Source organism: Echinops telfairi, unplaced genomic scaffold, assembly GCF_000313985.2.
Source record: "Echinops telfairi isolate 266 unplaced genomic scaffold, ASM31398v2 ScPeMD7_443;HRSCAF=831, whole genome shotgun sequence".
NCBI classification, from domain to species: domain Eukaryota; kingdom Metazoa; phylum Chordata; class Mammalia; order Afrosoricida; family Tenrecidae; genus Echinops; species Echinops telfairi.
In genome coordinates, this window is record NW_022104341.1 from 61,447,973 (window position 1) to 61,475,234 (window position 27,262).

General features: G+C 46.4%; 1 protein-coding gene across 1 annotated transcript in view; it reads right to left on the minus strand.

The window, feature by feature from the left end:
- The window catches only part of LOC101649458 (inactive tyrosine-protein kinase transmembrane receptor ROR1), a 343,582-nt gene that overhangs the window by 279,539 nt on the left and 36,781 nt on the right, over window positions 1-27,262 (minus strand). Inside the window, exons 2-3 of the mRNA XM_045292145.1 lie at window positions 18,263-18,550; window positions 17,118-17,148 (exon numbers count right to left, since the gene is read on the minus strand). Of these exons, the coding sequence (XP_045148080.1) occupies window positions 17,118-17,148; window positions 18,263-18,524 (293 nt within the window). The 5' untranslated portion in view covers window positions 18,525-18,550. The remainder of the gene's footprint in view (window positions 1-17,117; window positions 17,149-18,262; window positions 18,551-27,262) is intronic.

Here is a 27,262-nt window from a genome sequence, read left to right on the forward strand (position 1 = left end):
CTGGCTCCCATCGCCCCTGGCAGTAAGGGCACCACTGGCTCACACGACCCTGGAAGATTTGGCGTTCTGACCTCAGATCACCCGTGGAGCCCCAGGCTCACTCACACTCAGCCACACTGGCCGCCTTTCTTTGCTTTGAGTGGTTTCCCAAGCGCTTTCTCACTCCACTCTCGCTGTCCTTTTGCCTGGAACGGCCTTTTCTCGCCCTGCTCTTCACACAGCTGGCTCTCTAGTTCTCTGCTGTCAGCTCAAAGGTCACCTCCTTTGCTCCTCAAGCGGGCACAGCTCACCTGGAGTCCCCGGGTGGCACAAATAGTTAAGCACTTGGCTACTCACCCCCAAGACCAGAGGTTCAAATCCATGCAGAGGCATCTCAGAACAAAAGGCGGGTGATCGACTTCCAAAGATCAGAAACACGGAAAACAGTTCTGCCCTGAAACCACATGAAGTCGCCATGAGTCAGAAGGTCCTCCATGGCACCTGGGCTGCACAACCATTCTTCTCTTCTAGTGATTTGCTCCTGGGTGTCTACCATCTTTCCCACGAGAGTAAAGAGCCCATGGCACTGTCCTCGAAAGGGCTGCTCCAGCACTGGCTGTTCAATGAGCAAAAACGAATCCTTGCAGACATCCTCGAAGTGAACATCGTTATTCTCATTTGGAAGCTCAACAAACTGAAGCCGAAAGGCAGGGCCTGGGTTCAAATTCAGGTCTGCGTGACTGTGGGGCCAGGTCTCTTGCTGCTGCTGTTCCAGGAAATCTCTCAAGGTCCTCAGAGCGCCAGAGAGATCCATGCTACAAAACGTTGTGCTCAGTGAAAGAAGTCAGACACCAGAGGACAGCTATGGCATGACTCCATCGAGAGAAAATGTGCAGCGCAGGCAAATCCAAGGAGACACAAAGCAGGTTAGTGGTTGTCCAGGGTTTGAGGCACGGATTCTGATTTTTTTTTCTCCCTCCAAGTTGGTTGGTTAAGTTTTCCAAATTTCTTGGCATCGACCCGTGAGTGCTCTCAGTCCTGCATACATTTGTTGAAACCCTGCAGAGGATGCTCTGCCAATTCCCTGAGCCTGGGTGGTAGAGTAATGTGTTTGTGATCCTACCACAAGGTGGGCAGTTCAAAACCACTAGCTGCTCCCTAGGAGAAAGATGGGGCTTTCTACTTGCATTAAGATTTACAGTCTCAGAAACCCACAGGGCAGTTCTACCCTGTCCTACAGGGTTGCTATGAGTTGACATCTACTCACGGGCAGGGAGTTTGTTGTTGTTATTATTGTTTTCTACTTCATTAGTACCCTCAGTACAGTGTGTTCTTCTTCTTTCAGTTCTTTCTCATATGCTGCTTCCTGAAATTGTCTAATGCAAACAGCTTCTTTTTGGTACAGCAACTCTCTGTATTCCTCCCATCGTCTTTTGATGCTTCCTGAGCTACTCAATTATTTGCTCATAGAATCCTTCAAAATGGCCACTTGAATGTGTTTAATTCTTTCAGTTTGACAAGGGCTGAGAGTGTGCTTCGATCTTGCTTTCTAAGTCCAGGTGTCTGCTCTAACTCAGACATGTTACCGGGAGGGACCAGCCCTCAGTAAAGGGCATGAAGACCCCTGAAGAGGCACAGCAGCTGCAACAATGGGCTCAGCCCCAGGAGGGGCTGCGATGGTGGTGGGGGTCCAGGCCTGATTTCATTCTGTTGTGCGAGATGGAGTAGCTCTGAGACGGAATTCTCTGTGGCACCTACCACCACACAGGGCTTCTGGCACAGGGGGATGGGGAGTGATACTGAGCAGGTATGTGGTTTCTTTTCAGGTGGTTGAACATGTCCTAGCACTACATAGCTGTGGTGACTGTCCGACACTGTGAAGGCATCGCCATAGGGGTTACACACTCTGAGATGGTCAAAATGCTATGTATCGTTTACCAGGATTTTTCTTTAATAAAAACAAAACAAAACAAGGATGGTTTCCCAGGGAAGGCAGGTACCCTCAGCCATTTGGATCCAGTGATACAATCAAAGTCACAAGTCCGCCCCCCCCACCCTAGGTCCCCTGCTGTGCCGGCTGCCTCCTCCCATTGTCATGAACCTCTGCAGGGTCTGGCTGCCAGAGTTATGGGCTGTTTCAAAACTCACCCTAATCTAAAAGAATAACATTTTACTTTGCAACTTTGTGAGGTTTCTTTTTTCAATTTGCCCTTTCTTTAATCAAGACAATCACCCAAACAATCACATACATACATATATATATATATAATTTTTTTTTTTAATCCGAGAGGAAATGTAGCCTGCTGAATGCTGCTTTGAAATCCTGTCAGGCTGCCGCTCCTGTTCTTGAAACTTTCTATTTTTAGCCCTACAGAGAAAATTGATTCAAACATGTAATGGTTCTGGAGCACTTGTGAGTTCTGTGTTGTTTTAGCCAGGGCGAGGGCCCCTTGGCCCAGAGCGGAGCGGGGATCTGGTGGGAGTGGGGTTGAGTGCCTTGCTACACATATGCCTTGGAGCCCTCCTCAACCCGCAGAGCCAGGGTTTCACCCACCTCCCCAGCTTGGCCCCCAGCCGTCCGATCTTCTTGTGCTAACCTTGGGAGTGCTTTCTCAGAATTACAAGCCTGACAACTTCATTCCATCTGGAATGTATGAAACAGAATAAACTCTTAACACCACAAGTAAGAAGACGCTTTCCGAACTGCTGTGAATGAAGTCACATGAAGATGTCCATGACCTTACTGCCCCCACCCCCCACCCCACCCCTGGACAGAGTGGACTCACTAAGAAACAAAACCACCTGAAGCCACTGGCAAAGGGGATGTGCTCACAGCTAGTCATACATTTAATGGCCTCTCCTTAGACTCCCACATGATCTCATTTTAACGGAGCAAACTCAGCCCCGCACGTTCCAGGCACTCACTCTCCTCTGTGCTGGGACCCCGTGACTGCCAACCTCATGGCCTGTAGTTGAAACCACTAGGCATTCCTCCAGAGAAAGACAAGGCTTCTGCTCCTGTAAAGAGTTACAATCTTGGAAACCCACAGGGGCAGTTCCACCCTGTCCTGTAGGGTCGCTATGAGTTGGAATTGAGTGGATGGTAGTAAGTTTTTGTTTTTGAAAATGAGCACGTTCTCTCCTGACAATTGTGCTTATGGTCCGCCTGCCCTGTCCAATCTGAAAGCCACTACCACACGTGGCTATGGGACATATGAAATGTGGCTGGTGGAATTCAGAAAATACATTAAAAAAAATCTGAATTAAATTAAAAACTAAAGCAGTATAGTTTTTCCCCCCTTTGGTAAAACACAACTTTATTATTTTGCCTGGATCATGTTGCACTTTAATCACTACACTGCCTAGGATTTGATTGTTGTCTGGTGGGGCATATGGCTGGTGAGTACACTGTGTCCAGCATTACATGGTAACACACCAATCTAGTCAATGTTAACAGACTGCTGCAGTTCAAATGATTTTAACCTATGCAACACTACAACACTGTCATGTGTTCATCTGTGTCTTTTATGCAGACCATGTGAGTTGAGGTGAAACCTATTTAAATAACAATTGGTAATTAAATGCAGTGCTGTTGTTTTCATTATAATATCATTTCAAATAAAAAATAGAGATACAATTTAAAAGTTAAAATGAAGACATGCCACTGATTCAAAATGGAATGAAGATACTAGTGTTATGACCAGGACAATTATGAGAAAAACAGATGGGAAGGAGGTTTGCCATGGGATGGGTGTTAGTGGGTGGAGCAAAACAAATAATTTGTTGGGAAAACAATTTTTAAAGATTATAATTGCCACCACTCCTCTCCCAAGTAAAACACCCAAGCCCACTGTTGATTCTAACTCGTAGAGAGAGACTCTCTATAGGGTTTCAAAGATCGCAAATCTTTGAGGGAACAAACAGCCCCATCTTTCTCCCATGGAGTAGCTGGTGGATTTGAATTGCTGTCTTTTTGGTTAGCACTCCAAATACTTACTTATAAACCTTATACAACCTTAACAGGACTGGACATTGCAACATTGGCCCCAAATTAGATGATATGGTAGCAATAGAAAGTGTTGTAGTTATGAATATTTTTGTTAGAAAACAACAGTGAAGAAAACAAAAGAAAAGATATGTCACACAAAGTAAAAGACTGTCAATTATCAAACAGTTGCCTGCAGAAGCGAAGTGTTTTCTAATAAAAACCAAAGACCAATTGATTCAAAATTTGGAGGGGGAAATTGCAAGTACTTTACTTTAACTTTAGATGAGACACAAGAGAAAATGGATGATGCCTATTTTGGGTAAGTTTTACTATAAAGGGCTTCCACATTTACAAATGCAGCTTGTCACATGCCATTGTCAAATTGCAGCCTAGAAAGTAAAATTCTGTGGGATAGGTATTTTTGAATCTTTTACATCAGCCAGAGCAGAATTACATCGAGGTATGAAAAATTATTTTCTATCATGACAGATGATACTCTAGCTATGCTGGGTCAAATTTTCAGACTGACTAGACTTTCATAATAAAATTTTATAACAAAAAACGTTTGTAGCCCCAATCCCTTGTTTTGTCCCAGTGTATGAAACAGATCCTAAATGTGTTCTTATTTTTCAGAAGCTGACCCTATAAAAAGGATCATGAAATAGGTCATGAGTACAGCTGTTAACACTGTTCAGAATACACCTACCAATGAAATCGCTGCCCATTGATAGACACGTTGAAAGAAATTGACGGCACTGAATGTAATGATCTTGTATTTTGGTTTTGATAATTCTCATTCGTGGAGGTACGTAAGAGCATTGCAAGGATTTATTCCACCATTAAGGCTTGTCACGTGCCTCTATGGCCAACTCACAATAGAAGGCCTTCACTTTGGACTCTGTGGTCCCAGGTGCTTCAGATGCACGCCAGTAAAGGTTTGCGACCTGCAGACCCATGTGCCCTGTACACCCCGGTTATAGAAAGATAAAGAAGCTTGCCCGCGCCTGAGATCTCCAAGCCCTTTAATTTCAGAGCTGTCTGCTATTGTTAGGAGGCCTGGTGGTTATGAGCTGGGCTGCTAACAACCAGGTCAGCAGTTCGAAACCACCAGCTGCCTCTCTACTTCCATAAAGAGGCACAGTCTCAGAAGCCCAAGGGCAGTTCTACCCCGTCCTATAGGGTCGCTATGAATCGGAATTGACTGGATAGTAATGAGTTTGAGGTTAGTGCTACCCTGAGGGAGAAAGATAAGACCGGCTGCTCCTGTAAAAGATTACGGCCTTAGAAGACCACAGCAACAGCTCCACTCTGTCCTCCAGGGACTCAATGGCAGCGGCTTTGGTTTTCTGGCTACTGTTGCTGTGTTGTATTCCATGACTAAAATACAGATGTTCATGAACACGGACTGCTTAAGTCCTATGAGTCTATTAACTTAAATGCCTAAAGCAACTTAAATAAGGAAAATGCAATTAACTTGAGAGTTCCTCAATTGATTGCCTCCCTACAACAAGAAGATACAACATAGCAAATGGCTAATGCCTGATCCTGGAGTCTACCTATGTGGGCTCAACTCCAGGCTCACTTAACCCTTTTGATCTGTGGTACATACAAGTGGTGGCCACCTACATTTTCCACTTCTGGAGTTTAGTGGGAAACTGCTATCCCACTTTCAGTGCTTGTGTGTATGTGTGGGTGCGTGCACGCACATTTATAGGAAAATAAAAGAGTGAGCCTCATCCCTCCAACCCCAACACCACAGATTCCGTGGGGTATATGCATTCCACTAATTGTATCACAAGTTCATGTTACCTCCAAAAAATGTTTTTCATTTCTTTAAAAATGCTTTCCATTACTGAATACACGTGGTTCAAAGAGCAACAACAAAATTCAATGGAGAAAACATTTTAGTCTCAAAAGCGTTCCCTTGTAAACTGGGAAGAGCTCCACCTGCAGTGCTGAGGCTTCGATACGTTCACCTTCCAAAAGGTTTGATAAAGGCACCTGGTGCAGAATATCATTTATATTTGTTACTATTAACAAAGTCTGTCCTGAGAGTTTTCAAGGAAGCACATTTCTAGAAGGTTTCTGTCCCTGTTTTTAGCCTTCACAAGTTCGTAAATGTTCAGGCCCAGACTAAAAGCAACCCTTTACCCAATGACAAAGTTCTTGTTATGATAATAAAGGAGGAGACTCGATCATGTAAACATTCCTCCAGGCTATCTTGGGAAAGCTACTGGATAGCGGTGAGATCAAAAGAGATAAGAGAAATGTTCTGAAAACGATCAACAGCAGGACAAATATAAGAGGTGTTCTTATTCTTGGCTTTTCCTACAGTCCTAGGAACTTCATCTTCTCTCAGACCCTTGACAGAGCTCTCAAACTGACCCTTTAGCCTTGACCTCCGCTCCCAGTCCTAGCTTCACAACCCAAACTATGCACTGGCTGGTTCCATATAAAGGCTGGGCAGGAAGGGCAACACTAGATGCTTTATCTTTTTCCTAACCCTGTTCCCTCCGGCTCTCTGTGGCATGGAGGTTCACCGGAGTGTCCGTGCTGGCACTCTGTCATTCTTGCTCTCCCCTGCTCTGCAGTGCCAGGGCAGACACTCCACGCAGGCTTCCATTCCCAGGCTCCCCGTTCCAGCTCGCTAACAGGAAACCTAAGTAGAAAGGAGCGGGGATGCCAAGTTGTTTGTGCCCCTTCTTTCTGCTGGGATGGTGGCCCCTGGAGTGGAAGCACCTTCTCGTGGCTCAGCTCTCATGGTCCAGGCTAGCCGTCATCATTGTAACTCTTGTAAATGACCCAAGCTCCTAGGCTCCAGCAAAAACACTTCTCTCCGTCCCTCCAGCCTACGTGTGGCTGCGCTTTCTGTCTGTGGTTAATCTTTTGAGTTGCATCACCACCTCCTAGTGAGCTGCTCAGCAATCCCATCACCTGTGCAACCATTTCCTGTGATCAATGCTCAGGGCTGCCTCTGCTCTCCTGATTGGACCCTGATGTACAGGGATGAGAAAACGCAGGCAGTGTTTCATTGTCCTCTGCTTCAAGGGCAATTGAACGGCTTCAAGTTCTTTCACATCTACACTCCAGTATTGAGGCTGACAGGCAGAAGTGAGTGCGGAGGCTCGTGGAGGGCTTCTTTGACTAGGGGAAGAATAAGAGAGGGCTTGCAAAATGCGTAACATGGGCCTGGAGCTGGTGCCTCTCAAATCTGCCTGCATGCACACAGAAGAAGCTTGATCTAAATGTGCTGAAATGACTTGGGGAGCTTTGATAAAATTCCACATTTCAGCACCACCCTATAGGGTTCTGATTTAATTTATCTGGAATAAAGCCTGGCTGTGGGTATTCATAAAGCTCCCAGGGTGGTTGTAATGAATAGCTTGAGGAGAGAGAAGCACTTCCCTAATAATGGGACTCCTGCTATGGCAGTTGGAACAATTGCTCTGTGTGTGTGTGGGGAGGGGGGGGGGGGTTTGGGAGAGAGAGACAGAGACAGAGGCAGAGGGAAGCAAAAGTAAATTTTCAACATTGACATTGATTATAAAGACCAGAGAACTATCAAATTAGAAAACTGAGCATAGGTCTGAAAGCAAAAAAAAAAAACCACCCCAAAATATTAACTACCTCACGTATGTAAAGAATTGATCATTAAGCTTCTTGCAGTTGGTAGGTACCCTTGAGTCTATTTTGACTCAGAGAGCCCCTGTGCACGACAGAACGACACTCTGGCCCGTCCAGCGCCATTTCCACAATTGTTCCCATGCTTCCTCGCATTGTTGCAGGCACTGGGTCAATCCATCTCCTTGAGGGTCTTCCTCTTTTTTGCTGCCCACCACGTTACCAAGCATGGTGTCCTTCCTTCTCCAGGGACTGGGCTCTCCTGACAACATGTCCAACATCTTTAAAAGGAAGTTTCACCAGCCTTGCAATCAAGTTTCACCTTTCGATGCCATCAAGCAGTTTCTTAACACTTCATTGTGTTTGTTTCGTTATTTCCCTTAGAAAACTCTATAAAGTACGAAATGTGAGCAATCAACAAGAAGCCTGCATTCTTAAGTCACAGATCCGAACCAAGGTTTTCCCATCTGTCCTCAGGGCTTGACACTCAGGCAACAAGGTCGTCTGATCACTCCTTAAAAACCCTTGGTGTGAAGACATCAGGGAGCTCTCCCAACCACCACATCACATGCTCCTGTTGCGATCCTTACTCAACTTCAAACAGGGGTACTCGGCCTACAAGGCAGGAACCTCGCTGAAAAATCTGGGAGGAAATGCTGTTCTGTTTGACCGGGGAAAGCAAAGCCTGTTACCAAGTAGCAAAGCGATTTTACTCAGAAGTGATTTCCCCTTCGCTCAGGCAAGGGCACACACAAGGGGACCCCTTGCAGAATTGAGAGGGTGCTCTTGTAAAGCCTGTAAAATCGTTTGCACTGACTGACTCCAACTAGAAAATCTCCTGTTTGGCAGGACGGAAGCATATGACAAATACAAGAAGGGGGTGAACACAACGGGCAAAGTGCGCGGCATACCGAATGGAAACAACAAACGGATTTAATGGGTTCAAGGAACTGCCGTTGAAAGAAATCTTGTAAAGCAATGAGCCAAGGTCCCATAACTTGCCAATCAAGGAACCAAGGCGGGGAGAAAGGAGGCAACTTGCCCAGAGTCACCTGGCACCATAAGGAAGAGAGCAGTGCTGCCCGTAGAGAAAGACGAGGCTTTCTACCCCTGACAGAGTTATGCAACTCGCGACCCACAGGGACAGGTCTACACGAACCTACAGGGCCACCTGAGTCAGAAACCACCGGATGGCAATGAGTTTGGCTTTTGGGTTTGAGTGTTTCCCAAAGTGGGCAACAATCCCTCCTTGGCTGGGGGGTGGATGGGGACCGCGGGACACATTGGAGTGATCCAGGGGAGCTGCAAAGCAGATACCCACCCTTTACCCTGGATTACGGGTTACAGTGTAAAAGCTCAAACACGACCCAAATTGTGAGGATGGTGCAGGACCCGGCTCTGCTGTACACAGGGACTCTGAGTCAGAATCCACTCAGCTACATGTTACCCTCAGTTATGGCCTGAATACGATGTTTTCTGTTGGCAAGGGAACGCTGAGATAAATAATTCTTTTTTTCTGAAAAGGATTGGTTGGTCAAACAAATTTAGGAACCTAATCTCTAAACCCTTGCTTCTCAAAATTTGTGAACAATCATTCTTGGGGGGATGGCGGAAATGCAGTCTCAGGCCGCACCTCAGGTCTGCCTTTCCGGAGAACTGTGCTCCGTGGATTTTGCCAACATCCTTAGGTGATCCGGAAGCACATCACAACTGGAGCGGCACCGCCCTCCCTTACGCTCTGACACCGGGGGCTTGCAGCTCTCTCTCAGCCAAGGCTCAAGTGGAGACATCATTCGCCTTTGCTGAAAAGAACTTGCTCTGGGACCCGAGGCAGAAACCGGCACGGACGTCCACCGGGCAGGAAGGGAAGCAGTAAATGATGGACAATTACTGACTAGCATCTGCTTGTAAGGGGTCCCGGGATGGTGCCAATGGGGAATGTGCCCAGCCACCAACCAAAACGTCGGTCGTTCAAGTCACCCCGATGCATCGCGCAAGAAAGGCCTGGCAATGCATTCCTAACAAACATCAGCCACTGAAAATCCACGGAGCACAGTTCTCGTAGGGCTGGCTGGAGCCAGGATTGGTTTGCAGACGGGTTACCCACTTATTTGGCTGAAGAAGCATTCCTAAGAATCAAATACAGGGATCATAAGAAAACAACCGTGTGATAAAAAATGTGTGGAGGAAATGAATACAAATTTGTGGGACATAGATACAAGATTTCCGGACTGAGACTTTGGCTGTTCCCTGTACATCATATTTGTGGAACCTCTACTCTGGGCTGTGTGGAAGGAGTCACAGTCCTGGACTGAGAACCTCAATCTGGTGGTCACGCTATCAGAATATGTGCTCCAAGAAGGCAAGAATGTATCACCCTTCTCGCTCTCTCTTTCCCTGTGCCTTGCATGTAACGTTAGGCCACGCCAATATTCACAAGTGTCGTTTTAATTGGAAGCTTTCCACACCCTGTTCAGACAGTGGGGATTGTTGAGTGATGGGGGTGAGTTGGGACATAAGAGTTTGGCTTCTCAACCTCTGTACTTTTGGATCTATTCCCCAGTGGACTTGAGAAAGCCTTCTTATCTAATCTCTCCACATTCCCGTCATCTTCCCCATCTCTGCAGTGCACAGTCTCGGACAGTTGGATGAAGAGACATTGTTCAGCTGCGTCCCTGAGGCAATAGCCCTGGCCGTCCTGGCCCAGCTGCCCAGTGATCTCCTGGTCTCCTCTCTGCAGGGCGCCTCCCCTCAGGAACTGCCTGGCTCGCTTGTGCTGAAAGGCATCCTTAAGTTTATCTTGAGCTGAAAATTACATTATCAATACCTGGATTCGGCCAGCACCCGGCTACACGTCTCCACTCAGGCTGAGACTTAGACACCGATAAGAGGGGCAGAGTCTGTCAAAAGCTCGCCACCTTTCCTTTCAGCAAAAAGGGACGAAAACAACGACCTGAAGGTCTCTGGTCAAGGCTCACAGAAGGGAAGGTTGTCTAGCAGGACTCGGAAAACAGCAGTGACAAAAACCATGATGCCTAGACTCGTTAAGATTAAGCAAATATCCTGTCCAGGCACTATGCTAGCTATTTTACACGAATCACTTATTATTTTATTGAATCGTCACAACAACCCTATGGGAGATAATGTGGGTTTTGTTTATTTATTTTAACCATGCCATTTGTATAATTCTTTAAGAGTCCGTAAAGGATAAAATAAAAGCAAACAAACAAACAAACAAACAAAAACCCCCCCAAAACCCCACAACGTAAATTCAGTGATCTCTTAATCATGTGTCAGGCACCATGCCATGTTTTCTCACATGTCACAAGATCGATGAGAGTCAGTCACAAATGGGAGCTTATTCATTTGGGAAGTATTTCTTGCGTGTGTACTAAGTGTGAAGGACTCCCCATTCCTGGTCTCATTTCCGCCCAGGAGAACCCTCCGAGACAGGCATGGTTGTCACCATGTAGCAGAACAGGGCACTTAGGTGTTGGCTTTCTTTTCTTTTCTTCAAGAGATAGTTACGGAATGCTGGCTTTGTCTAGGACAGGGGTAGGATATGGAGTGGTGTCTGCAGCAATCTCTCATTTCAGGAGGCTTATCTTGTAGCAAGGAGAGAGATAAATGAATGAATAAAAGGAAAATGTCTGCGAGTGATAAATACTCTGATAGAAATAGAGCAGAGGTACATGATAAGAAGGTGCTCTAGTGGCACAATGGCTAAGCAATCTCCCCCTAACCCAAAAGCTATCATTCAGAACCCACCATCCACTCCATGGGAGGTTAAGCCCTAGCAATGCACTCCGGTAATGATTACCGCCCAGAAAACTCCAGGAGGCAGTTCTACTCTGTCATGCAGGGTTGAGATGAATTAGCAGCCAACAACAGTAACATATCATGAAGCGTGACAGGGAGCTTCAGGGGTCAGGCCCTTCGGAAGAGGAAACATTTTGGGTAAAAATAATTAATGACAAGAAGGTGTGCCATTCAAAAATCTCCTGCAAAGTGCAGAGGCCCTCTGGTGAATCCCTGGAGCATCCACACAACAGACCACGGGCAGGGTGGCTGGAGAATGACCGAGGTGAGAAGGAATAAGGAGAAGCTGGGAGGCAGGCAGGGAGCCCACAGGCCAAGACAACAGAGTTGAGAAGCTGTTCCAGATGGGATGGGGAAACCTTAGAGGTCTTAACCAAGCAGGGGCTGCTTTTTCAAAGGTTTCCCTGGTCCCTGTGATGAGAAATATCGTGTATGGATCAGAGAGAAGAAGAAATCATCCAAGAACCTGCTCTAGAATTTCAAGTAAGACACGATGTGGCTTAGACTAGGGTGGTAAATGAGGATGGAAGAGCAAATCAAAAGAGAAAAAGTTGCAAATCCTATATCTGATAGGGGGCTGTTATTTGGCTCTGTCATTTCCAACTCATCGTGGCCCCTTGAACGACCGAAGGAAACACTCCCTGGTCACGTGCCAGCCGTCTGAGCCCACTGTTGCAATCACTGTGTCAACCCCCCTCACTGCCAGTCTTTCCCCTTGTGCTGACCCTCTACTTCTTCAAGAACCCTCCTCCTGGGCACATAGTTCATGAACTAGGACTGAAAACAGATATCCACACAAATACCTGTGCACAAATGTTCACAGCAGCATTGTTCATAATAATACAAAAGCAGACAGCACCTAACTGCTTATCAGCAGATGAGGGGATAAACACGGGGTGGTAAATCCATACAATTCAGTATTATTCACTCATACAAAGCAAGGAAGCCCGGGTGCATATGGCAGCACATAGCAGCCTTGGGAAGGGAACGATGAGTGAAAGAAGGGAGGTATGGAAGGCTACACATTCTATAATTCTGTTTATAAGAAATGTCCAGAACATCTAAGACCCAGAACAAAATCATACCCAATGTGAATGGGGGGTGGGGGACATGGAGTGGAGACCCAAAACCTACCTGTAGACAATTGGACATCCCCTAACAGAAGGGTCACAAGGAAAAGATGAGCCAGTCAGGGTGCAGTATAGCACCAATGAAACACACAACTTTCCTCTAGTTCTTTAAGGCTTCCTTCTCCCCACTGTCATGACCTCAATTCTACCTTATAAATCGGATTAGACCGGAACATGTACACTGCTACAGATAAGAGCCCGCAACACAGGGAATCCAGGATAGACAAACCCCTCAGGGCCAACAAGGAGAGTAGAGATACCAGGAGGATTAGGGGAAGGTGCGGGGAGAAAGGGAGAATCAATCACAAAAATCAACATAAAACTCCCTCCCAGGGGGACGAACAGTGGAAAAGTGGGTGAAGGGTGACAGAGAACAGCGTAAGGTATCAAAATAATAATCTGTAACTTATCAAGGGTTCGGGAGGGAGGGGGAAAATGAGGAGCTGATATCAAGGGCTCAAGTAGAAAGAAAATGCTTTCAATATGATGATGGCAGCATATGTGCAAATGTGCTTGACACACTGGATGATGTATGGATTGTGATAAGAGATGTACGAGCCCCCCATAAAAGTATTTCATAAAAAAAAGGAAAGAAAAATAAATGTCCAGAAATGGTGAATCCATAGATTTAGAAGGTGAGATAGTGTCGGTCTGAGTCAGAATCAACCGGATGGCAGTGCATTTGGATTCTGAGGACCCAGGGGCAGAGAGGGATGGAAAGGGACTGCCACTGGACACGGGCTTCTTTCTGGAGGGAGGAAAATGTTCTCCGATAAGACCGTGCTGAGGGTGACATGGAGCCCGAGGGTGCAGAGGTTAGGAGCTTGGCTAAGATCTGCAAGTCTGTGATTCGAACGACCAGCTGCTCCGTGCAGGAAAGAGGTGGCAGTGCGCCTCCTTGAAGAACGGTTATTGCTAGATCTCACTGAGTGGTTCGTCTGACTCATAGCGACCCGTGTACAGCCTGCAGAATCTGACAACGTTTCCATGCTGTCCATAAGGTTTTCAGTGGCTGATTTCTTAGACGTGGACAGCTTATTCCATCTATCCAACCTGTTCACTTTGGAGGACTCTGCTGGTATTTGAAATGGCAGTGACCCAGCTTCCAGCATCACACCAACACACAAGCCACCACAGGACGACCCACTGACCGGCAAGTGGATACAGCCTTGGAAATCGGGTGGGGCAGTTCCGCTCTGTCTTATAGGGTCTCTGGGGGGTGGAAGTAACATGGTAGCAAGGAGCTTTGGAAGGGCTGTACCACTCAGTGAGTATACTAAAACGCTGAATTCCATATCCCGAAATAGAAACTGATAACAATACAATGCCTCAAGAAAGGCTCTCCTGGTTGTCACTGTTGTCAATAAAATATATAACTGGAAAAATCTTGCATGAAACAATATAACTACTGAAGTTTGCTGTTGTGAAGCTGAAAAACAACTTTGTGGAACTAATAGATTACAATCTTTGAATTATATATACACTCCTTGGCCTACAAACAGAAACACCCCCACACACACACACACACATGCTCAATCATGATCAAAGCCCTCATCTTTGATAGTTTTGGTTTCAGTCACATAAACTCCCTTGCTTTCCACATATTTAAAAAATGTTGTCATTACAAGGTTATATTTGTCAAGGTGGGAGGATAGAACATATTTCACCTGACTGTTCGTTAGTGTGATTTACAACTCTTAAACATTTAGACATACGGTATGTGGGCGGGCACTCATGCCCCAAGCCCCACAGTGGAGAGAGGTGGGCCAGGACTCCCCACTGCCAGAAAGGCCTGGAGCAAGGAGCAGAGCCGAACTGAAGACTCAGACGGGCTTCTCCTACAGATGAAAGCTATGGAAAACCCACTGGGGCCCTCCGAGGAAGTAACAAAACCACATGAGCTGCACCTTCTGGGTCAGAGCCCCCAGGGTCCTGCAGACCTTCCAGTTGAGAGTTGTTGCTGCAAATGGCCTTCCCCTCTCCCCGGGTGACACACCTTTAATGCATCTGACTACTCTCAGGGAGGGGCTGGTCACTGTTTTCCTTTGGGACTTTACTGTCAATAAAATATTGTCAATAAAGATGGGACTTTCCTTGTTTGCCTTTGCAAAACGTTGACTGTGTTACCTTGAAGAAAAGAGAGTACGTTTATTACTACACTTGACTCTTGCCTTGAAAAACCACTGTAAAACCACCGAAAACCCCAAACTTTGACCAAAGGCTTCCAGCGTTCCCCTCCACGTTGCGATACTCCCCCAAGGTTGCAGGTCCTGTTGTGCCTGTCTCCTTGTGGGAGTTCCTGGTTAAGTGTTCAACTGCTCAGGGAAAGGCTGGTGCTTTGAATCCACCCAGAGGCAGCTCAGAGGACAGGCTGGTGAGCGGCGTCTGAAACGTCAAAGCCTCAAAAGGCCCCTGGAGCAGCTCCTCCCTCAAACCCTCTGGGTCACCCAGAGTCAGAATCAGACCCAGAGCAACTGGTCCTGCGTTTCTGTCTCCTTGTAAGGAAACTGAGCTGCTTGGATAGGGAAGCAAACTGGCATCCTATTTGGGAAGTCATCTTAGGGCCAGAATAACTTTAAGAGGGAATTAGTGGCAGGTCAGGGAGGGGGATAAAAAGATGCATCACAGGTTTCTAAAGCACAGAGGAAAAAGGGTGTCAAAATGGGAACTCTTACTCACTACCCCCTCCAAGTCAATGCCGACTCATAGGCACCCTAAGGGACAGGGCAGAACTGCCCCCAGGGGTTTCTAAGACAATAACTCTTTACAAGTGTAGAAACCTTCACCTTCTGTAGAGGGTGGTTTCAAACTGCTGACCTTGTGATTAGCAGCCCAACTGGTAACTCCTGGACCACCAGGGCTCCAAAGTGAACACAGAGCGGAGCTACGAAAGGCCTCACGGGGTTTCTCACGTTGTAGTTCACTGCTGTTCCTGCCAAGCAAACATGGCAGCGAACTGTATGTTTCATGGGCTTGCTGACTAATGTGATGGATAATCTGACAGCCGACATAAAACGGGAGTGCCTGAGATCAAAGCATACTTTCGACTGTAGCTGAGCATCTTTAATGGACTTCAATCCACTCTCCTTAGACAACAGGCCGTGAAAGTGGTGTACAATTTTTGTATTAAGCTAAAAACCACAAGAGACTTAGACTGTGTGCACCAAGGAGAGGCCAGGTAGAGAAAGAACGAAGGCTCGGAGCAAGAAGGGCATGGAAGTGTCTGAGTCTCACTTGGATAATCCATGGGAAACTCTCCAGTGCAAGCGTGACAGGCAGAAAGCCAGGAGCACAGCGCTTCACAGCCTGGCCAAGCAGTCACCACCTAACTCAACCTTCTGAAGAGATGATCAGCCACACTCAAACACAGGTTACCAGGAACAAATAAAGTCCGGGGGTGGGAAACATGTTTTACCGCAGATAATAAACGTCTCAAAACTTTGTTTAAATAAGACTTCAAAAGGCTTCCCATATTAGCCAATAGCGTAACCATTTGAAAAAAGGGAAAAAAAAGAAAAAGAAGACGATTCACTTCTAGAAATGCAACACAGAATGCCCACATCTTGGCCTGGTTTTAGGGATGATCCATCCATCATGTTTTCTACCTGGGCAGGTGGAATGCCATTATATGTGGGTGACAGTCAAGAGGCTTTTACAGTTGCTTTTAACTGGCTGGTGAAATAGCAGCGCCTTGAAGGCCAGTGTTGATTTTACCCACTACCTGTTTTATTAATGGGATTGTGGGCCACGGGGCCTCCAGGCACAAGAACGGCATTAAAGCCCCACCCCCCACCCACCGTAATTAAGTGGTGCAGAGGGGATTAGAGCAAATTAAGTGGCTTTTTTATTTGCCCTGATGTAATCTAGGCCAATACTATGAGGCTCTCCTGGAGAGTCCAGTGGATTTTCCATAGCAAGGGCTTCCATTGACTGGCCTTTCCCCCAAATTAAAAAATATATATAAAACATTCCCAGTGGATATGCTTAGAATAAAAGATGAGACCCCCCTTAGCCAGGATAAACAGCAAACGTATTGACAATAGTGAACACTTAAAGTAACTGGGTCTTTTCACATCCTTAACTCAAAAGGCATCAAACTCCCACATCACTGTCATTCGAGGCAAGGGGCTCTCCTCCATGGTGTGAGCCGGAGCTCCGGAAAGGGGATGGGAAAGCTGCAGTGATCACCTATCTGCCCTGTTCTGCCTTGCAGAAGTGAAAGGCAGACACGCTTTCAGCTTAAAGGTCCCTAAGCCAGATCTCTCTCTTTCTCTCTCTCTCTCTCTCTCTCTCTCTCTCTCTCTCTCTCTCTCGTGCGCTGCTTGATTTTTACCAACTCCATTATCCCCTTTGGACGGGAGAGAGATTCTAAAACAGTGAAGGTGGTTGCTTTGATGGGGGGAATCAACGTGACCAAGGCGGGTTTCTGTGCATGTCCACATGGGAGCACACGCATGGCAGAAGGAGCGCGGGCCAAACAAGGATGTCCGGAAGCCAAGCAGGAGCCAGCACGGGTTTTGCCCCAGGACTCAGCAGAGCAAGGCTTAGAAATGACAAGAAACAAGGTCGGAACTACTTACGAGGATCCTGGACTTGCAGTGGGAGGGGGCCCTGGAACAGCAAAAGAAAAAAAACACAAAGGAACAAGTCAGACGAGGTGATTGGAGGGCAAGTGGGTGCACAGTGCAACCATTCCAAACTACAGTTCGCAACCACCCTGAGGGGATCGTGATTTTCCTGGGATTTATTATTTTGCTCGTTTCCCAGCTACCTCTATAAGGATAAAAAAAGAAAAGAAAAGGACCAGTGAGAACGTGTCTACATCTTATAGCTCAAAGCCTGAAAAATGCTACGGCAAGTGCTAAAAATATGAGTCAATCGCATAGGCATCTTTAAACCACAGAGGGAGTTTCCAGTGGGGGACCCACCAGTTGCAGGAGGGCCTGGATTGCAACATCAAGCGAGGGCTCTCAGGCTTAGATGGCAACCGGCAGAAAGGGGCAAATCTCCCAAGCTTCTCGAGACCTGCAGCCCCCTCGTTGGGCAGAAATGCTCAGGGGCACAGTGGTTCAGAGAGGGGTTGCGGGGTCAGGGGGGTTTACACTCCATTCCAACTCTACCATTTGCCAGCTGGGCAACACTGGGTACCATGCTTAACCTCTGGACCTTGGTTCACTTGTTTGTATCATGGGGATATGGCCAACCCCAAGGTCAACAGTTCCGAATCACCAGCTGCTCTGCAGCAGGATGAGGCCGTCTACTCCCATACAGAGTTATGGTCTTGGAAACCCACCAGGGCAGCTCTACTCAGTCCTATAAGGTCACCAAGAGTCAGATTTGATTTGCTGGTCATGAACTTGGTTCGCTTTGGTACTAGCTTTGGGGTTGCCTGGTACATCCCGGCTGCCACTGAGTCAGTTCTGACTCACAGCAACACCATGGAGAGAGTTGGAATCTTAGAGTTTCCGGGACCGTAGTGTGGGTACTGGCTGGGATGTTTCAGAATTAGGGCATCTGGCTGGTCTGTCTTCTGAGGTACTCTGGGTGGATTTGAACTGCCAATCTTAAAGTGGCCAAGTACTGCGAGATTTGCAACAGCCAGGAACTCTTGGGGACGTAGTACATTCTTATTAATTGTTCATTTCCTCCTTCCCGCCCACTACGGATTCTAACCTACTATGCTGGTCTGAGAACCAAAGGCCAAGCCCAGGAAGAGGCTGCTTACCAAACTTGACAAATAAGACTCCGGTGGTGGAAACCACCTTCTTGCCATTGGTGGCCACGCACTGGAAGTAGCCGGTGTCTGTGGTGTCCAGGTTTCGGATGCGCAGCCGAGAGCCGTAGCTGGTTGCCCTGAAGGAGATCCTCCGGGGCTCCTGGACCACTGGGGCATCGTTTTTGAACCAGCGGACGGTGGGGGGTGGATTCCCGGAGACTTTGCAGTGTAGTTCCGCCGTCTGCCCCAGGGACGTGGTGATGTTATTCATGGGCTCATCCAGGGTCAGGTAAGAATCTGTGAACACACAGGGAGGGTCACACAGCTGGGGGAGAGCACTTCCCAGAGACCTGACAACGGAATCCGAATCCAGCCCAGCACGCCCGGGATGATAACAGCACTCAACTGGAGCGATCAAATTATACCTTTACCAGGTCCCATAACTACTAGAGAATCACCCGCAGAGTCTGTTGCTAGGAAGGAAATGTGTGACTAATCGTAGCGTCAAAGCCAAAGTCTACAAATGATTATAGAGCACTCATGGGTAAATGTGCTTTGTAAGAAAAAAGAGAGGTTTAAAATTTTTATTGTAAGAATAATGCATGCTCCTTGTTTTAAAATGTCAACAATACCGCCAAAAAGAGAAAGAAGTTACATTCATCTCGAATCTCCACTCCCCTAAATAATACCATTTTTAACATTCTGGTAGGCATTCTTTCAGCGTGCCCACTTTTGATAAGAAAGCAAGTATCAAGAACTGGGTAGAGTGTGAACAACAGAGTTATATGCACAAGGCAGCACAGCCGGAAGGATGCTGGACTCTTCTTCCCAGCAATGACACAGGGTTACAGAGACCAGGCTCTTGGTAGACAAAGTGATGAGTCAATGTCCCTTGCTTTCATATGCTGTAGTATATCGTTCTACGCATTGCTTTGTAACTGAGCTATCATTTGCACTATGACATGCAGAGCTCTTAATCATACAATTCCACCCCAACACACACACACACACACACACCAAAAACACACTGCCATTGAGTCAATGCCAGCTCACAGAGACCCTATAACACAGGGTAGAATCAACCCTGTGGGTTTCCGAGCTAGGAATGCTGGACGGGAGGAGAAAGCTTTGTCTTTCTCTCCACACCTCCAGAAATCTTGGCAAATGCATGCAGCCAATGTCTCAATCAGAAGAACATCAGCATCCCAGAAAGTACTCGAGGCTCTCTGAAGTCAGTCTCTGTTTTTGATAATGTGCAAGTTCTACTTCAGGGTTTTCTTAAAATAATATACTAGTAAAGACCGTAGTATTTGCAAAATCTAAGAGCAGAGAAAGGATTTACTTTATTTAAAACAGTTATCTGGCAGTCCAACGTAAGGAATTTCTTTTTAAATTCCACTTTTCTCTGGCCACCCATCCTTGGGAAGGTACCCCTGACACACGATCCCTTGCCTCTGCCCTTTCCTTTCCCTGCAACCTCAGATGGTAACCTCGATAGCATCTGTCTTCGCTGCAGGTTTCTAAAGCTCTTACGAGCAGACGCCTTGGCCATTTTGGTCAGCAGTGCTTCCTCTGTACACACTATAAGATCTGTCTGTCTGGTCCAAGAGAGCGTTCCCACCACAGTGCAATCCCAGTTAGTGCAGTCCATTGGGTGAGATCCTACCAGTGTAGCTTGGATCCTGAAGCTACTTGTGAGCTTCTGCAAGACCAGAACAGACACAGATACATAATCACACAGGGGAAGAGAGGCAACATAGGACCACTGTCTAGATGCAAAGGCAGCAGGGCATGTCCCCGGTCACTGACAACAAGGAATCAATAGAGGGAATAGCCTGATTTGATCTTTCAGTCTGCAGTACTGTCGGGAAAGAAATCTCTCTTCTTTTCAGTCACACACTTGCGAGGTAACTATGACAGGGGAAAGAATATTCCAATTATACCTATATTTATCTTAGAACCCATTAAAAACAAATCAGCAAGAACTATTCCACTGTATGAACTCACCCTCCAAAGACTGAACCAGGCTGCTTGACTTGTCCACTGTGTGACCTTGGGTAAAACTGAATCTACTAATCATATCGTCTTCATAGGGCTCTTGTGAGGATGAGATACGTTAACACAGGGAAAGTGCTTACAACAGTGGCTGGCACAGACAAATAGCATTTGAGTACTATTGTTGTACTCATGGAACAAAGATATCATTGCTGATATCAGATGGATCTTGGCTCAAAGCAGAGAATACCAGAAAGACGTTTACTTGTGTTTCATTGACTATGCAAAGGCATTTGACTATGTGGACCATAATAAATTATAGATAACTTTGAGAAGAATGGGAGTCTAGAAAACTTCACTGTACGCATGAGGAATCTGTACATAGATCAAGAGGCAGTTGTACAAACTAAACAAAGGATTACTATGTGGTTTAAAATCAGGAAAGGTGTCCCTCTCACCACACTTGTTCAAGCTGTATGCTGAGCGCATCATCAGAGAAGCGGGATTATATGATGAACAATGTGGCAGCAGAAATGGGGGAAGGCCTATGAACAACCTTTGATACACAGTTGATATAACCTTGTTTGCTGACAGTGAAAGAACTTGAAGCACTTGCTGGTAAGATCGAGAATTGCAGCCTTCAGTATGGATTAAGACTCAATGTGAAGAAGACCCAAGTCCTCACAACTGGACCAAGGGGGAGGATATCATAATACATGGAGAAAAGATTGAAATTGTCAAGGCATTCATCTTGCTTGGAACTATGGTCAATGCTCATGGAAACCGCAGTAAAGAGATCCAACGACCCATCGCTGCAGGTAAATCTGCTGCACAAGACTTCTTTAGAATGGTGACAAGCAAAGAGATTGCTTTGAGGACTAAGGTGTGACTGACTCAAGTCATGGTCTTCTCCGTTGCCTCATGTGCATGGGATTGTTGGACACTAAGTAAGGAAGCATGAAGAAGAATTGATGCATTTGAATTATAGTGCTGGAGAAGAATGCTGAAAATACCATGGACTGCTAAAAGGACAAACTGACTTGTCTTAGAAGGACCGGCCAGAGTGCTCCTTAGAGGCAAGGGCATCAAGGCTGTGTCTTACATACTTTGGACATGTTGTCAGGAGAGACAAGTCCTTGGAGGAGGGCATCATGCTTGGTGACGTGGAGGGGCAGCAGGAAGAAGGAAGGCCCTCGATGAGCTGGATTGACCAGTGGCTGCAACAATGAACTCAGGAGTGGGCACAATTGCAAGGACGGCACAGGGCTGTGCAGTGCTTTGTTCTGTTGTCCATGGGGTTGCTGTTGGTTGGGACCGACTCTATGGCACGTCAAAACAACAACATTCGTATCCTCAGGAGCCCCGGTGGTTTGGTGGTTATGCATTAGGCTGCTAACCCGAAAGGTCAGCAGTCTGGAATGACCAGCGTCTCCTTGGGAGAAAGAATCACAGTATCAGAAACCTGCAAGGGCCATTTCTACCCTGTCCCATAGCATCACTATGAGTCAGAATTAACTGGATGGCAGAGAGGGAGAGGTAGTAGTGAACTGTAGGTTTTATCTTTCTCACAAATCTACAACTCCTACAAACAGAGAATGATTGAGGTTGTTACATAATCTATTGTCAATTTGAGACTTATGAGTGAAGGGGTAGAGTTTAGCCTCTCACTCAGGTCGCAGCTTGATCTCATTTGGAGGCGCCAAGGAGATAAATAGCTTGCTGGAGGTGGGACACAAGCTCACTCCCTGCAAGACATTTCTTCAGACTAGGCACATGGAGCCAGAGGAGCCACATGGAGACCACTGCCAGCACTGAGATGCTTACACCGCCATTGGATCCACAAGACTTTCCACTCACTGGCCTGTGATCTTCCTGCATTCTGCATCACTGCATATGTTTCATGAGTCTGAAGAGGACTTTATAGATTGGTATCGGACATGTGGGCTAATACCAGACTTATGGACTTGATCTGGACTGGGCTGAGATGTGTTCCCAATATTCAACTGCACTTGTATATAAAGCTCTCTCTTATACACATGAGTGTCTATGAATTTGTTTCTTGAGTCAACCGAGTGTAACACAATGATGATCCATTCATCAACTAGTTTCCTAGCCAAAGTCCATCCAGAGTTTGATTTTTCTTTTCCTGTTTGTGTTCCATTTCACAGGGCTGTTGCCTAGCCACAAAATTAGGGCACTCCCGAGCTCGAAGGGAATTGGACCAGTCTCTATTGTGCCGATTCTGACTCATGGCAACCCAGATGTATCAGAGTAGAACTGAGCCCCCGAGGGGTTTCAGCGATTGGTTTTCCTGAAGTCAAACACTAGACTTATCTTCTGAGGCACTTTTGGATGGATCTGAATGGCCCACCTTTGGGTTGACAGCTACGCCCAAGCCCATTAATTGTTTGCACCACTGGACACTGAATGAGATTTTAGAGACCCTCCAATCTAGTCCTAATTGAATTGAATTCAAATTCAAAGGTAAGCTGATTGCCTCTACATCATATGGCCAGTACACTAAAGGATTGAGAGTGGCTCGCTGGCCCACAGAGTTCTACATCATATCAATCTAAAAGAATAAAATATAAAAGGTCTGCTGGGCATCTTGAGATCAGTGCAGTATCTGGCCCAAGGCAGTAAGTTTCCACAGAGAACAAAAGAAACGCAACATCTTTCTGTGTTTACTGAACAAACGAGCCCTGACGCAAACACAGGGACTTTGATTTCAACTTTTCACTGATAAGGAACAATGTTCCAAATTGATTGCCATCTGTAGCTGCTCACTTAATGAGCATAAAAAGCCAACGGTCTGGCTCTTGAGCTGGCAAAGGCTGGAAGGAGCATCAGAACTACACTTGGCCCAAACAACACAAAGGCATTTTGTGGCTGAACACAAAATGAAAACGCATGGCTGTATTCACTGCTATCAGTATTCTTGTTAACACCCCCCTGGACACGATCCAGCCTCTTCCCAGAATGAGCTGGATTCTTCTGGAAGAGCCTCGTGGGCCATGCTACAGGACGCACTGTCTCCACAGCCAAAGTGTGGCATGATCACGGCAGGTTCTGGACTTGCCATTCCACATGGGCATCCTAGTGAAGTGGCCGTTCTACCCACTGGTTCTGCACCTAACTAGCTGTGTGTGCCAAGCAGTCCCTTTGCCTCCCCAGGCTCTAGTTTCAGGTTCTCCAGCCTTGGTGCTGCTCCTCCTGGGCCAGTCTGTAAACTGTCTGTCATAGAAACCTGCGAGTGGCTGAGCTGGAGTGACAGACATAGGACTGTGCATCTGCGTACAAACCTGGCCGTGTGCACTTCTTTCACTGTCTGTGTGATGAGATTCAATATTGCTGGCAACATGGACTTGAGCTGTGAAGAGGTCAGCTTCCTTATCTCTCTTTACAATCTTCAAACCCAGTTCATCGCCCTGGAGTCTAATTCAATCATAGTTCCCCTCTAGGACAGAGTAGAACTGCATCATCAGGTTTCCAAGGTTATCATTTTTATGGGACTAGATTACCTATGTCTTCCTCTAGGAGAGTGACTGGTGGGTTTGAACTGTCAACCTTTGGGTTAGCAGGCAATTGCTGAACCATTGTGCCACCTGGGCTCCTCTCTTTCTCTTCTTACAGGACCATCAATGTTGGGACGGCAATCTGATGGGTGGGGGGTGGGGTGTAATCTGGCATAGAGAACAAGTACCCCCAGGTTTGCTGACTCCACTTCCAACTCTGTAGTAAAAGTAGTAGTAATGATGAGGATATGATATAATAATAAAGATAACAGCTAAAATCTCCCTGGTACGTAGCAGACTCTGTCTGGGTGGCTCATCATTTGACTACTAGCCTGAAGGCTGGTTGTTGGGACTCACTCGGAGGCGGCCTGGAAGCTGGGTGGTAATCTGCTACAGAAAGAGCATCGCTTTGAAAAGCCTGGGCAGCAGGCCTACTTGGCACATGTGAGTTGCCGTGAGTAGGAACAGATTTGATGACAACTACCAATAAACGGTATTTATTAAATGACAGGCATTGCCATACACTCTTACCATCCGCATTTTATACTTCAATCACCTAAGGTGTCAAAGGGGAGCAAGAAAATTGTCCAAAATGATACTGACAGTCAGTAGACTAGTCCAGAGGTTCTTAGAGGCTTGGTCTCAGGACTCCTTCACACTCTTGAAATATTGTTGGTGGTCGTGGCTGCCACCGAGACAATTCCAACTCCCGGGGACTCCCTGTGTGCTCAGGAGAACTGCCCGATGGGGTTTTCATGGCTGGGACCACCAGAAGCAGAGTGCCAGGCCTTACTTCCAAGGTGCCAACCTTTCAGCTAGTAGTTGAGCACCTAAATCACTTGCCAAATCCAGTGACGACTACAAAAATATAGAGGAGCCCCAAAAAGAAAATTTAAAAACATTTCTTATAAGTTCCCCAGAAGTAAAAATAATGCTATTATTTGCAAATAGAATACCATACTTTTTATGAAAAATAACACTTAAAAAACTATGTGGTCAATTTGGAAAATCTACGAAGGTGTACCCCGCAAAAAGCTCCGCTGGGCTGAGCTTTCATAGTACATTTTCCCTCTAGGCAAGCATCCAGGAACTCACTCTGAGTTAGTGCACCCAGTGGCATCACCCAGGAAGGTTCTCTCTGGTTACACTGAATTTTTTTTCCCTCCAGAGTGAATTTTTTTGTAAAAGCAGTTTTGCTTGAACCTCATTTTTTTTTTGTCATGGACAATATTAGAGAACAGCATGTGGCTGTGAAATTTTGTTTCCTGTTCTGGAAAAATGCCACAGAAACTGTTGTGATGTTGAACACAGCTCACAAGGACAGCGCTATGGGGAAAACTCAAGGATATGAGTGGTTTTCTGGTTTCAAAAAAGGTGAAATGCCAATTGATGACAAACCTCGGTCTGGACATCATCAACTTCCCAAACGGATGAAAATGTCTATTCGTTGTGCATTTGGAGTTTGTTCCACCAGGTCAGACTGTTAATCAAGCTTTCTATTTAGTTTCTGAGAAGATTGCATAACAGTGTGCAACAAAAAAGGCCTGACTTATAGCAGATGGGAGACTCCTTTTGCCACCATGACAATGGACCTGTGAGCCATCTCAGTGTGCCAGTTTTTGGCAAAAACCAGCATGCCTCTCTTGCCCCACGCACCTCATTCACCTGACCTCACTCCATGCGACCGCTTTTTGTTTCTGCAAATGAAGAGAGACAGGAAAGGACAGTGATTTGATGATGTAGAAGAAGGGAAGAAAAAAATTAAGCGAGGGAGGTGCTGTCAGCCATCCAAACAGATGAGATTGGAAAATGTTTCCAAGAATGGAATCACAGATTTGACATATGTATTAAGTGTAATGGAGAGTACTTTGAAGGTGATAAGGTTGTTGTGTAAAAAAAAAAAAAATTAATACATAACCTTTTTTTTGGGGGGGGATCCCATTTTGGGGGAGGGGGTTACTCCTCATATTAGTTGCCTTATGAGTAGAAAGTTGGGTTCTTCTGTTTCTACATTTCAATACTGTTGGGATAGGTAGCAGTAGTACATGAATTATGTGAAGGAAATTCTTGTTCAGGGAATTGATGACATCCTTCTTTGAGACTTTACTAACTTCCATTGCGGTTTGGAGTCAGAAACCCATCAGTTAACTTTCTGCACTCTTCTACATGACACTGATAGACTTATCCTGTGCTTTGAATGCGCATTTGACTCACACATGGTTTTATAACACTATGAAGGAGTGAGTTACATGTTGGGCTGCTAAACACAAGGTCAGCAGTTTGAAACCACCAGTAACTTCATGGGAGAAAGATGAGGCTTTTTACTCCGAGGAAGTCAGTCCTGGAAACCCACGAGGGCCGTTCTCATCTGTCCTACGGGGTTGCTACGCGCCAGAATCGACTTGATAACAGTGAGGTGACTCAACCTGGTTGATGCATCCCTCCGTTCGACAACACTGGCTCACTGCAGTACGCAGTTCTTCCAAATGTGGTCACATCTAGGAGCACGATGTTTAAAAATCCACGTTCATTAATATTATCACTGACGTCATCAGAAAAGTCATTACGTACTAAGATGCTGTGAACGAAGCCCATGGTAATGAATAAAGGTTTTCCCAAATTCTCGTTTGGGCTTGAAAGTTCAATTTTTTGTTATTGGCCGCGTGGATCAGACCTTGTACCCTTTTTTGTGGCGAGCTCACCTTGCTGGAAAACACTCCAGTGTAACTAGACACAGTTCGCCGAGCCGGCACGCTGTCTATAAACAGTGCCTCGAGAAAACCAAACACAAACCCTCACTGCCAGTGACTCAGTCTGACTCACAGCGGCCCTAGAGGGCAGGGTGTGACTGTCCCGGGGGTTTCTGAGACAAACCTCACCTTCCTCCCTGGGAGCTACTGATGGTTTTCAAACTGCTGATCTTGCAGTTGGCCGCCCAATTTGCAACCACGACACCAGCAGGGCTCCTTAAACAGGGACTACTTGAGCTTAGATCTCAAAGGCTTTTCTCTAGTACCATCCGTGTTAATACAGTTTGCAGAAATGCTTTATGCGCACTTAACATTTCACCCCAGAAAATCTTAGGAAGACACTTGCTCCGGGGTTCACAGTTAATGCAATGGAAAATGTTTATTGCTACATCGAAGACGGCCTTACGTGCAACCGGAACTTAAAAAACAACCTACAAGTGCACGGCAGTACAGAATGCGATGACTATGGGTGCAGTGGGGTGTGCTGCCTTGCTTTGGCCAGAGCAGTGGGTAAATGGCAGTGACAGAGCTGAAAAGCCTGCCCAGAGCTAAGGAACTGCACATCTGGTGCTTGGACTCCAAGCCCAGTGCTCTGTCCCCACACTGCACAGCTGCACTTCCATTGTAGCCCCGCCCCACGTGTCTGGGTCCTGAACTGGCTGAGGCCTTCTGAACAAAATGGTCTGCTCGGCGGTGGTATAAACTCTGCTTGAATGGCCCGTTTTCTAATTCTAACAGATTGGGCCTCT